Genomic DNA, 14473 nt, shown 5'->3' with positions numbered 1-14473 from the left:
ACTTTAACATCCACTTGCTTCTGAAAGTCAAAGGCATCCCCTTTAATTTGCACATGATGAATACGTCACAAGTGGTTGCAAAAGTCACATCAAAAGAATAACTTAACCTAATCAATTTCCTTCCTTCTTTCTTTCTTTCAAAATTATAGAGTAAATTAAAGTTTTAAGTTTTAGTCCCTATAGTTTATACCTTTCTAAAGATTTTGTTTTACATCTAACAAATGGTTGTCGAAATGGAGGAAGAAGGCGTCGTAATGAATAAATTACATAAAATTTGGATATGAATAAGTAAATTACAAATTTAGCTCCTTTAGTTTATCGGTATTCTTAATTTGGATATGAATGGGTAAATTACAAATTTAGCCCCTTAAGTTTATAGTATGTCACTTAACCTGCTTATTGATCAGAAGTCCGACAAAATTGTGTATAAATATTTTTTGAGTGACTTAGCTGATATTCTTTTTAGTAAACCCTAAGACTTTTACAAATTAATAGTCGTTTATTAGTATGTTTATTTATTCTTTAAAAATGCCATCGAATTATTAAATATTTGACATAATTTATCTAATAATAATTTATTCTCAAATAAAGAGAGTGTACGTACTCATATACCTCAAATTCATTTGACTTTTTAATTTGTTTTTGGAGGAATAATTGAATAAAACACAAAAGAAGAATCAAAATAATTTCAACAAAATCGCATTTAAGATCAAGGCCTCTTTACCCTTTTTCTTTACACTTCAGTGCCTTCTACTTTACGTAATTTACAAATCACACCTTCTATATTTAACATCCTCATACGAAATACAGGCAGCAGCAGCTTCCCCCATTGAAATCAAAATTACCTTTGCATCAACGACGATGAACATTTCCATGGTGTTTCACCGGAGATTATTTGATGCAGCTGGAATTCATTCAACGAATTGATTGGAAAACGTTTACTGTAGGAATTGTGCAAAGTGATACGGTGCCAATTGAGCTCGCAAATCTTCACTGAATCTTTAAGCCGGAAAAACTCGCCGGTACCGGCGTCGGAGTGTGATGGTGACGGTGTTCTCTGTCGTATGTTACGAGAAGCATCTTTGAATCGGTGAGAGATAACTCTATTCGTTTCCTAGCTGGACATCCTTTTACTGTGTTGCACTTGTAATATACTCTGCAAATTTCATCAAAATCGAGATCAATATCTATGATATTTGTGGAAGATTGCGTTAAATGGGGATATTTTTCCGATTTACTACCTTGGAAAGGGTAATCCCTCGATCTTCTTCTCACCGTATTTCTTCCAAGAGTAATCGTCGGCTGGTATACTTTCTACCTTTGATCCAATTATTGGAATCCTTCTGACTTCTCGTTTTGATCCGGTTTTCCTGCACAATCAGAAAGGGAAAAAGTTTAATCGATGGAAAAAATAGGTGAAATGTGTACTTTCGCGAAGGTGAATCGTGTAATTTGTTCATACCTTCTCTTGCAACAATGGCAACCGGAGCGAGAAACCGAGTTGTTCTCTCTTCCAGATCCTTGTAAGGAACCCGATGGCCGGTCGATGCTATGCCTTTTCCGGTGAGATGATGGAAGCGGCGGTTTTCTCGACGAGAACGACAGTGTCGGTGCTACTATCCCTAAAGAAGACAGCTGTTTACCATCGGAAACGCTTCCTTCCAGACTTCCCCCAGCGACAGAAGAAGTTATCGACAGAAACGACGACGTGGTATCCGTACCAGATCTTTTCAGATCAAACTTCTCAGACGCTGTTGACTCCCGCGTCGGAGGCTCTGTCGACAGCTTTTCTTCAGATTGCGAAGAAATTGAAGGCGCGTGCAGATCAGAAGATGAAGGTCCGCGGCGGAAGCGAGCGTGTCCGCTGCGCTTCAAGGCGGAGACAGCTTGTTTGAAACTAGAAGAAGCAGCGTAGTCGTGATTCTGCAGCTGGAAGATGCGATTGAGGTGTTCAACGGTCTGAATTCCAACTAATTCCACCGCCATTGTTGTAGAAGAAATGCTTCAGAGAGAGAGAGAGAAAGAGAGATTGAAGAAATTGGGGATGGGGACGGGGGTTATAAAAGAGGGGTTTGGGAAAGTGAAGTCAAAGAGATGGGAAGTTAATCGGACGGTGGAGATTTGTTTGACTTTCTGATATGAAATAAATAAAGGGGCAAAGGAGCAGAGGGTATCAATTCAGAAAAGTCTAACAAGGACTGAATACTTTAACTGCAAAAATAAGAAAGAATAAACAAATAAATGACAAAATGATATAAATATATTATTATTAATATTAAATTCTTGAATTAACAAATAGTGGATGGAAGTTTATATTGTTCTTTTTTACCAAAGACCGTTGACAAAATACGAGAACAATTTGAAAATAGTTTACATTTACAACCAATGGCACGAGGCTCGGGTATGATATATGGTCTTACGTGAAAATAAAAGTGAGGTCCAATAAAAAAAATTCTTGTAAAATATTATTAAGTAATTTGGTATCATTAAATTCAAAACTTAAATTTATAACCAACATATCGTAAATTTATTACCATAAGGTCCATAACATTATGTATTTACTATTTAGATGTTCGAGTTGTTAGGATCGTATATATTCACTAAAATATCTTATTTATCTTTATCATTACCATTCAAGACGGTCATATATTTATCTACACAAGACATATATTTTGAAACTTTGTGTTTAACGTTTTTTTTCTTTAGGTTCATCCACAACATCATGATTTTTTCCGAGGTTTTTCACAACTTCATCCATGTTTTCTAGCACACGTAATTCAACTTCTTCTTCTCTATTACAATGATATTTGGCATTTGTTTGATGATAAATCGATTGATATATCATCTTTGACTATGAATAACTTGTTATTCTTTTATGTTTAGAACAACCCAATTCAATTTTCTAGTTAGAATCACCTTTTTTTAATATATATATATATATATATATATATATATATATATATATATATATATATATATATATATATATATATATATATATATATCGATATTAATAACTTAACAAAATATATTTGTGATATTTATCGAAAGTTAATGTTTAAAAAACTTAGAACACCAAACAAATTATACTATATTAATATTACAAGTTAAAAAAATGAAAAGGCCTGTGTCTCCCCCACCCGCCCTAAAATTTGTCAACATTCTAATACTCTACTCAGACTTAGGGATGTAAAAAACACTTGTGTGATCTCGATTCCGTATGAGAGTGAGATTAAACCCCGTTTTATTTTCAGGGCCGGAGGGTGGAATGGGTATATCCGTCCCGTACTCATGCGGGGGGGGGGCCATTTGTATATTTATATAAAAAAATGTATATTTAATATAAAAATATATATAAACAATAACAATACATTATTTAATTTTAGTGTTTCTTGATTTTATTCCACTTCACAACATACGACTATACGATAGTGAATTGGTCATATATTTTTTTGACATTTGTACTATTTTTTGTAATGTTAGATTTGTTGTATTTTATATTTGAAAGTTTGTTGGATTTGTCGTTTTGTAATGTTGGGTGTTTAATTTTTTAGTTGTTAAAAAACAAAATTTAGGTTTTAAAGTTATGAAAAATAATTTTTTTAGTCCAAAATATAATAATTGCTTTAGCAAAAGAAGTCAATTTTAAGCCTATAAAACGAGGGAATGGGGCGAGATCGGGGGTGATGAAGGTATTCGGGGTGGGATCAGGGGCTATGGGGGGCAGGGGTGGGGGTGGGGACGAGGGCAATAACTGATTTCGTGGGCGGGAGCGAGGTAGCTATTTCCGCTCCCTTTTGGTCCCGTTGACATCTCCTTTTATACCAAACATTGAAACTAAAACTATAAAGTATAGTGATAGAATTATAAATACAATTCGCAATGTATAAGAGGAAAAACCAAGTGCATTGTTTTTTTTAGTTTCACAACTTTATTATTCATTAACTTCATTATAAATTCATATACAAATCATTCAAATAAAAAGGATAATTTAGCATGGGAGAGAAATAAGTTAAGCACACATGGGATTTAGGAAATTTTAGGTGATAAGAGATAGGGAGTTGTAGTTAGGGAGTCGGTTAGAGGACTTAGAGAAGGACAAGACGACTACCAACAACTCAATGATATATCAAGATTCAAGACAGAAAAATGATAGTTTTGGCGAGATAGATGAGTAACGCCAGTGATATATTGGTACATTATTAGGTTTGTTATTGTTTGATCTTTTGGTGAGTTTTATAAAAACTATAACATTTGCTTGAACTTATATTAGAAACATTGAACTTATATTAGAAACATATATGTATTTTTTAATATATATATATATATATATATATATATATATATATATATATATATATATATATTGGGTTAGGTTCATATGAGGCGGCCTATTTTTGTAAGACTGTGAGACGCATTTTTTTATTTATTTTATTTATTTTTATTTTTTTAGTTAATTCAAGTTCCGAAAATCATATTTAAAAAAAGAATTTTTGGATTTTACCATTTATTTTGCATTTTAAAATTATTTTTTAGAATATGTACAGTGTAATATTCTATTAGAATATTTCACGTATTTTTCAAAAAATGGAATTTTTTTTTTAATTTTTTTTAGTTAATTCAAGTTCCGAAAATAATATTTAAAAAAAGAATTTTTAGATTTTTCCATTTATTTTGCATTTTAAAATTATTTTTAAGAATATGTCAGTGTAATATTCTATTAGAATATTTCACGTATTTTTCAAAAAAAAAAAAAAAAAAACGGGATTTTTTTTAATTTTTTAAAATTTTTTTAGTTAATTGAAGTTCCGAAAATAATATTTAAAAAAAGAATTTTTGGATTTTTCCATTTATTTTGCATTTTAAAATTATTTTTAGATTTGGTTTCACGGTCTCACAAAATTAGAATGGTCTCAAATGAACCTGAACATATATATATATATATATATATATATATATATATATATATATATATATATATATATATATATATATATATATATATATATATATATATATATATATGTATGTATGTATGCTTTTCTTAAACTGTTGATACATTATAGAATTTATGATAAGATTTTGATTTTTTTTTTTTTAATTTTCGTTGATTTTTTTCACAATTAAAATTACATTAAGATTGTAACGCCTCATTTCAGTTACATATTTGATCTACTTTTATATCATTTGTATTAGTGACTCGACGATTGGTAGCCCTAACTCGTCGAGTAGATGCGAGGTTGGGATGTGGGTTTAAGTGACCTACTCACCGAGTCCGCGCTGGGACTCGACGAGTAGGTCAGTCTGGAGGAAACCATAATTAAAGGGGTTTGCACCTATTGAAACAACATTATGAGCTTAAGGTCCAGCCTCCATCACCTCCAGAGCATTACTTTCGAAACCCTAATTCCTTTTTGGCAACTTTGAGCTTTCTTAGTGACTTGGAGGGTTTTGGTGCATTGTGTATCTAGTAGAAGAGTTGCGTGTATCTAGTAGAAGAGTTGGAAGGAAGAAGGATCAAGGGGGAAGGACTAGATCCAGGAGCAACATCAGTTTCTCTTCACTTTTAGGTAATCAAGCTCAAAACTTGACTTGTGGTTTTATAGATTTTCTCCTTTGCCCCTTTATGGAGTTTTGAGGTCAATAAGCTTGATCCTTAAGACTTGGACGTCCCAAGTCAATTCAACTTCAGATCTAGACTCTAGAACTGAGTTCATGGCATAAAAATGCAAGTTTTATGGCCATATTAGCCCATGCACCCCTTTAGACCTCATTTTGGGTCCTTAAAGCTTATACTTCCATGCATGCACATAAAGTTCAATGCTTTACGTGCTAGATCGATCTTAGAAGCCCATATCTACCTTTTGGATGAGAGTTATACGCCAGAAATCGAGAGGGATTAATTAAGAAAGTGGATCTCCGCAGAGGTAGGTATTTTGTTATAGCGGTTACCGCCAGAGTCTGTGATGCACATGTGGGACAAGGGTGTGTAGCTACCTATGATAGTCTACGGAGCATGGGTTAGTGGACGTAGTGTGGCGTTGTGATGAGAATGAGAGTATGGGGTGAAGCTACGGGGAGCCATAATATTCACTAGTCAGAGGGTGTTGTGATGCTACAGGGAGTCGTAGTACTCACAATTCAGAGAGAGGGAGTCGTGGTACTGCGGGGAGCCGTAGTACTCACTAGTCAGTTGGTGTTGTGGTGCTACGGGAAGCCGTAATACTCACTAGTCAGAGGTTATCACGATGTTGCGTGGAGCCATAGTACTCACTAGACGGCAAGAGAGTGTGATGATGGGGTGTTCTCCGATCAGTGTATGATGCAGAAGAGTTTTAGGCTTGAGTATCCCTAGTATTGTGTTTTTGGAGCCTGGTGGTTGAACCAGGGGTGAGACTAGGTTCTCCGTCTCTATCGAGAATTATTATATTTTGTTTTGAGTTGTGATTGTCTCAACATGAGGAAGTTGGAAAAGTGGTATTGCACGGGGCGCAGGGCGAGTCATGAGAAGAGTATCTTATTGGGTAGCGAGGTTCCAACTTTGGGTCAGACCAAACTCTTAAGTTGAGTTTGGCATTGATGGTGCATGGGTAAACGAGATGAAATTCTGGAATTCTGAGGTGAATTCTTGAATGAGGGTATTGTTGCTGTCCGATGTCTAAAACCTGTATAGGTCAGTAATCGGGTACGGAAGATACCGCGAGATGCATATGAGATATGTGCAGCAGACATCAGAGGTCGGGGTTGAGTCGATCTTCGGTTGGATTGTAGTTTCCGTATGAGGTAAAGAGAATTTTGTGACTTGTGTGTCACTGGGCCGAGATAGTTGACACGAGAAGGAAGTTAGTGAGACATTCTGAATCATGTCATGGGTAACCATGGAAGTTCAACTATGGGGTTGAGGTTCTATGAGTTTTCCTATAGCAACAACCATCATTCGAGCATCGGTATGCCACCCTTTGAGCTGTTATATGGGAGGAGGTGTCGGACCCCCAATTTCTGGGGAGAGGTAGGTCAACGTGTGATGGGTAGTACAGAGATTGCGCTTCAGAAGACCGAGCAAATTTAGCAGGTCAGATAGAGGTTATTGACCACTCAGAGTCGCTAGAAGAGTTATACGGACTGGCGCTGGTCTGAGCTCGAGTTTCAAGTCGGCAATTTCGTGCTCCTGAAGGTCTCTCCTTGGAAAGGAGTGATCCGATTCAGGAAAAGGGGCAAGCTGGGGCCCCGATATATTGGACCTTTAGGGTTGATCGTAAGAGTAGGCAGGGTAGCCTACCGTTTGGAGCTACCTGCAGAGTTAGGTCAAATACATGACATCTTCCACGTGTCGCAGTTGAGAAAGTGTATAGCCGACGAGTCGGCAGTGGTTCCATTAGAGGATATTCTGGTGGATGCGAGCCTGAACTATGTTAAGAGATCGGTGGCAATTAGAGATCGGAAGATCAAGGTTCTGAGGAACAAGGAAGTGGCTCTGGTACAGGTCCAGTGGCAGCATAGGAAAGGTTCAGAGCTGACTTGGGAGCCCGAACGCGAGATGCGTGAGCAGCATCCAGAGTTGTTTGCAGAGTGAGACTTCGAGGCCGTAGTCTGATTCTAGTGGGGGAGAATTGTAACATCCGGATTCCCAGGTATATTATTTTATTCATTTATTTTGGAGTTTGTAGAGGGACTCGGCGAGTTGGTGCTTAGACTCGCCGAGTAGGGTTGCGGATTCTCATCCGGGTTCATGACTGGACTCGGCGAGTCCACGCTGTTTAATGAAACCCTAATTTCCCGGGTTTGGTGCCTATTTAAAGGCCCTTAGGGCCGTCATTTTCGGCTACCAAACCCCAGAGAGAAACCCTAAGAGATCTAGAGCGATTATGAGGAAGGAGAGGCCACTTTTGATCATTTTGTTGGTGTGATTGCAAGAAGGAGGTGACCAAGGCAAGAGGAGACTGAAGGAGGAGCGGTTTTGGTGATTTCAGAGTTCAGAGACTTCATCTTGAGGTATTTATTCGGACCTTCTTCAGATTTGGTGTTGATTCTTAGAGTTAGGGTTTTCTAACCCCCTTTAGAGAATGAATATGTGGAGCAATTAGTCCCTTCTCGAGTTTATGCTTTGGATCTGGACTCAAAGAGGTCTAGAGACCTTAACCCTTGGAGTTTTATGGGTTATTTTGGGAGCCATGAACTTAGGAGGTTATTTTTGGGGCTAAATCGCCAAGTGAGACCATCTAGATGCTATATGAGTGTTAAGGTCTGAACTTTATGTGATTATCATGCTTGGAAAGGTCAGATCTATGGATTTAAGGAACAGATTTGACCTCAGGAGGTCAATGGAGTTTGTGCATGGCATGAACTCGCGCGAGTCCAAAGATCAAACTCAGCGAGTAGGGTTAGGGTTTTCCATAATTCACTCAGTGAGTAGACTTGCCGAGTTGGGGAAATAACTCAGTGAGTCAGAGGGGGATTAGAGGACTGGAGTTCAAGGTGAAACTCATTGAGTTGTTCTTGAGACTCGGCGAGTTGAGTCGGGGTGGCCCCGCGATTCATGTCAGGTGTAGCTCGTCGAGCAAGGGGAAAGACTCGACGTGCCAAGCGAGACTAGAGAGATAGTGGACACGTGTAGACTCGCCAAGTCGCCCAAGTGCACTCGACGAGTCGGGTCAAAGTTTGACCGTTGACTTTTGTTGACTTTTAGGGATTGGTCAACAATGGGGCCGTTGAGCCAAAAGAGGGGTAAAATGGTCTTTTACCCTTCTGAGGATGCCAAGAGAGAGTTGAGTCTAGTCTCGAGAGTTATATTTATGAGAGTATTTACCTTATGTGATCAGGCGGACGCTAGACCATATTTCTACCGAGTCAGAGATTTACCGAGATATCCGAGGTGAGTCTTCTCACTATACTTTACCTTGAGTGGTAATTAGAGTCATGTGACAGAGTTATTGTATGCTATTTATGTGATGTGTTACACTGCATTATTTCTATGTGATTTATGCCACGGGTATATCAGAGTATACCAGAGTTAGAACCAGAAGGTTCATAGAGTTAGGACCAGAGGGTCCATAGAGTTAGGGCCCAAGGGCCACAGAGTTATAGCCTCGAGTGGCTAGTATGTGTTATGTGTGGTATTTTAGGGAACTCACTAAGCTTCGTGCTTACAGTGTTTTGTGTTATTTGTTTCAGGTTTTCTCAAGATCACGGGACAGCACCGACTCGATTGTACACACCAGAGGAAAAGTTTGTTTTGAGGATCTTGGTTATTAAGTGATTGAACAAAAGAGGCATGTATTGTAATTAAAACAAAAAAGGAGATTTTTATGAAAAGTGTTAAAGGGATAAACTATTTTTAAATCAAAATTTTGTTTTGAAAAATTTCAGTGTTACAGATAGAAGGATAAAAGAAAGGATAAGGAATCTACGAGTTGGCGGCCCAACTCGGCGAGTTAGGTCAACTGGAAGTTGACTTTGGCCAGGGGTAAAATGGTCATTTTACCCTAAGATTAGTTATCAGTGTTTGATTAAGTGTCTTTATGGGAATTGTAGCCGGGGAGTTATCGGAGCAGTAGTCAGGCAGTTCCCGATCATCATTTCAGCAGACAGCCTTACGAGGTGAGTCTCCTTCCAGTAGGAACGGGTCTACAGCCACAATGTCGGCCCGTTTAGATAGCAGTAGTTCAGTATGCTTGATGTATTTGTGATTCAGGCATGTATATGTGTTATGTGTTCCGGGCTGAGGTCCGATGCAGTATGCAGTATATGTGTTATTGTTATATGTTATGATTATGTTATGTTATGATCAGTCAGCTCCAGACTTCGGTCCGATGCAGTGGGCAAGGCCCAAGTCAGTTCCAGACTCCGATCCGATGCAGAGGGCGAGGCCCTAGTTAGGCAAGGCCTAAGTCAGTTCTGGACTCCGGTCTGATGCAGAGGGCGAGGCCCTAGTCAGTTCCGCATTTGGTCCGATGTAGTAGGCAAGGCCGAGTATGTGTTATATTTGTTATTTCATGGTATGTGGTAGTTTGGGGGATCTAACTAAGCTTCGTGCTTACAGTTTCAATTATGGTTTCAGGTACTTCAGCTAGCAAGGGGAAGGGCTTGAGTTGATGGCATGGCACACACCACAGTTTTAGCATGGGAGTTAGACTCTGATATTTTGACATGACTTTTACAACAGTTGATAAGAGATATATTTTATAATATTTTGAGACACACGATTTATGTTTCTTATATGATATTTGGATATTATGGTTTTAGTAATGTTTTCAAACGAAATTTTTGGCTTGTATTTTTGGGTTGTTTCAAGTTGGTATCAGAGCCTTGGTTTGAGGGATTCAGACACACTGCATCGGACCGAATCCAAGAGACCATGTCTTATCCGAGAGACCATAGGATAAGTATAGACCAACATGTTAAGAGGAACATTGATATTCATATAAAGGGATGTGTCATCATCATTGATAACATCAGCTGTAGAGGGAGATTGTCTCGATGGAGATTGTCGAGGGAAGTACAAGGAGCAATAGGATTCTGATGAGGACTCTCAGCAGAATAAGAGTACGATCCAGGAGAGTGAGATGGAGACTCATAGGGGGAATTAATGGGAGTGCTTGGTGATAATGGGGGCTAGTGAGTATTAAACGAAGGGTTATGATCCTCGAGAAAGGAATAAGAAGGAGCATAATTGTTAGTCATAGAGCTAAAAGGGAACAAGATTCCATCACACACGACATGTCTAGATATAATTATTTTCTTGAAGTGAAGATCAAGACATGGATATCGTCTATGATTGGAAGGAATCTAAGGAATACACACAAGGTTGATCGAGGTGAGAGTTTATAAGAAGACTCGACATGCTGGAAGCAGAAACAACCAAAGGCACGAAGGTGACGATAGGTAGGTATTTTATTGTGGAGTTTGTGAAAAGGAGTGTCATTGTTGAGAGTGGTGGAGGAGAGAATGTTAAGAAGGTGTTCTACCATATGTAAGGCTTCAAGCTAATATTCAGGTGGAAGTCGGTCATGAAAAAGAAGGATGTAGACAACATTGTTGATGGTGTGCAACATACGTTTTGACTTTCTATTTTGTTTAGATATGTGTGGGCAGGAAAAACGCATTTTAATGTCATGTGTGTCACAAAGGTGTATGAAGTGTTATTATTGTATTCACCTCCGTTGTCACATTGGAATTGTTTGATATCGGTAGTAAATTGATTTTTAACAAAAGCTTAAAAATGAAGAAATTTGGAAAAAAAAACATCATATTTTGCACGTAAGGGATAAATCCAAACAAAATGAGAATACTCATCAAGGAAGATGACATAATATTTAATACTACTAGACCTTGTAACCGGTGAGCTCCAAACATCGGAGTGAATAATATGAAATGGAAAGAATGAAATAGATATTGAGACAGAAAATGGTAATTAAACATGGTTCCCAAGGTTCACATAAAGTAAAAAAGAAATTAAAGGACAAGAAATAAAACAACTATTAACTAAATGCTTGAAGACATGATGACCGAGATAAACGAGACGTTGGTGCCACACAAGCAGAACAATAGTGAGAAGCACTTGAGAATATGACGTAATGACATGAAGAGATCTTCGATTGTAACATCCATAAAAATCAAAAACCAATTTAAACCTTTCAAAAAACCCATTTACTAATAAAAGTGTTTACAAAACCATTGTTTCCAAAACATGATTTAAAATCAGAGTCTCCCAAGATCCACTCTGTAGTAAAAACAAGGATGTGTACGGTCGCGCCTTCGCCTCTCCATGGTCCTCTGAAGAACCTAAAACCATAAACTAAAACTGTAAGAACGAAGCTTAGTGATTTCCTGCAAAGTACCAACACACAAATAGATAACATATACAAACAACATGTATTGGACTGGATTACCCCTGAGCCCATAGTATGATTTTGGCTTTTCGATAAGGCCCACGATTCATATCTGGATTGCTCTTGAGCCTACAACATAAGTATGCCTTGCCCTCGGGGCCCACAACTTATGTTTGTCTTGCTCCCTCCGTGCGGGTTTGGTTCATTGAATTAAGTGTAAATGCATCCTCGATCATTGGGGATTTCGTTCATCATTAAGTGGAGGTTGGTATGCTAGACTCATACTGAGGGCTGCCCACAACTTATGTATGTCTTGCTCCCTCAGTCATCGAACTAGAATACCAATGTTTAGCCCTCGGTATGAGTCTAGCATACCAACCTCCACTTAATGATGAACAAAATCCCCAATGATCGAGGATGCATTGACACTTAATTTAATGAACCAAACCCGCACGGAGCTGAACGTACCCAACTCTAAAACTGATTTCCCGATCGATAACCGCCCAAGCTAGACTATAAATAGTAATCCATACAATGAGCTGATAAATCCCTCAACAACCGATACTCAACCTGAGTGATCCTGACAGCTTCTCATTTATTCATTGGCATCCCAAAAGGAACTAATGGCTACAATGAGCTCCTTGACTAACTCCTTTTTGCTGAGAGAACACTCGTGTATCCCCTGAACACACACCTCCGATAACCACTTACTCTACACCCCTTACTTGACCAAGTCTTGCACCGAAATCCCACATACCTGCACCGAAAATCCATATGAACCATTCTTACAACACCACAAACTGGAATATATCGATGATGATCCAAACAGAATACCTAGTTCCCCCCTACAAGGGGTTCGAACTACCACCCATTGGTGTTGTATCCAAACCATATTTCAAATCTAGTCAACCCAGTACAAACCATCCCCAACTCTTGGAAGGTATAACACATGCAAGATGATCTTCCAGATAAGGACCAAGCAAGCCCTAAGAGATTCTGAATTTCAGATGAAGACTTCAGAATTTTTTTTCCAATCAAAACCACCTTTAACATTAAAGATTTCATGCAAATGCATAAGCAAAACGTTGACTTACTATCCCAAACATACACTCCTTACCCACAATCCCAACCGTCAATTCGCTACCTGACCTACCTATATCCAAGGGAAACAGAACCTTGATCACCTCACTAAGCATCCATACCATATCAATCCTCCTGCGCATTCCCACGTTGTTATACTGCCGCCAAACACCACAGCCAACTAGCCCCCATGTTGGGTTTACACCCTAACTCTGAAAGTCACAAGCTTGCTCACTCCTTCTCAGAAAACTATTAGGACATAATCATTGCCATAGATAGCAACATTCTAATCCATATATTAACCACTTAGCTTCCAGCTGCAATCCTCAAGCCGATCATAACAATTGTTTCCTTATTGAGTCTCACGACTCAAATGCACGACATTAAGCAAGGCCCTAGAGTCCTTAAAACCAACAAACTCACCTAGGTCTGCACCATAAAACTCAACTAACATCACCCCTGATGCCCAAAACAATTACCAGACCCACCCTCATGCCTGAACAACCATAACAAAAAGATTGATAGATATGGAACCACTGACATAAATCTTGGTATCAAACCATGCTATCTTCCCCCAACCATCTCCTTAGAATCCCCGTAATGTTTCTTGGTTCGAGTATGGATCTTGTGCTTCCAGTAGTACGGGCCCAATAATACCTTCCACACTTATTCATACTTTCCTCAAGAATCATCATGAATCTTCTAAGTCATCTAATCATAATAGTACTCCCAAAACCTGCTCAACGGCGTAACAACTACACTAAAGCACTTCCAAGGGAAAGGATAGACATCCCTCGACTGGTGGGCTAACCTCTAATAACTCATCCATGAAACTTCCACCAAACCTTCAACACTCGTGTATGCTAATCATACATAACACTAGATCCTATAGACATTCGAATACTTGATTCTACCCTAAGCACACAACAAAACAAGGAACATGAAATAAGGGTAAATCAAACATTCTCGAGCTATAAAATTTTAGTTATGTATAATTTTGATGCATACACTAAGCAACTACAGTAATGATGACAAATTCATATAAGGAAAAAACCCTAGGATATCAGACATCATATAACCGAGAATGCGAATTTCAGATGGAGTAGATGTGATCATGTTACAAGGAATTTTTTCATTTTCGGGTTTTAAAACCCTGTGAGGGATGATTTAGATTGCCTTGGGAGGGCTGGAGTTATGCTCGGGATTGGGGTCATGTCGTTCAAGTTGTTTGGCGTGTAAGGGATGGTAAAAAATGATTTCAAGGATGAAATCTAATTTAAGTGGGGGACAGTTGTAACATCCTATTTATTAAATAAATAAATAAATAAAAATTTATTTGAAAAAGTAGCCCTAAATGCGGAATAATTTAGCAAGGCATTGGTTTTGGGGGTTAAAAAGTTATAATAGAGAGTTTGGGGGTTAAAATGTAATTTCCAGATTAAATTGTAAAGAATTTTCAAGGTTAAGGGTTGTTTAGTAAATTATGGGTTTAATTTGAAAAGGGTTTTGGAAGTGATAGTATGTTTGGTAATTAGTAGTACTCATTATGAAAGGAATTATGGAAG

The 14473-nt window shown here is 38.1% G+C and overlaps 1 protein-coding gene across 1 annotated transcript; it reads right to left on the bottom strand.

Moving 5' to 3' along the window:
• Positions 1-675: 675 nt before the first annotated feature.
• Positions 676-2040, bottom strand: LOC144998207 (putative WRKY transcription factor 11). The gene is made up of 3 exons (XM_078958020.1): positions 1463-2040; positions 1242-1370; positions 676-1156 (listed from the first exon to the last, which is right to left on the bottom strand). The coding sequence occupies exons 1-3, from the start codon at positions 1984-1986 to the stop codon at positions 991-993; spliced, it is 819 nt and encodes a 272-aa protein (XP_078814146.1). The 5' UTR covers positions 1987-2040; the 3' UTR covers positions 676-990.
• Between the last annotated feature and the right edge of the window lie 12433 nt (positions 2041-14473).

The sequence above is a fragment of the Lactuca saligna genome, chromosome 5 (genome assembly GCF_052625555.1).
Source record: "Lactuca saligna cultivar CGN05327 chromosome 5, ASM5262555v1, whole genome shotgun sequence".
NCBI lineage: Eukaryota > Viridiplantae > Streptophyta > Magnoliopsida > Asterales > Asteraceae > Lactuca > Lactuca saligna.
Note: the sequence above shows the minus strand (reverse complement) of the source record. Positions and strands in the feature narration are given on the sequence as shown.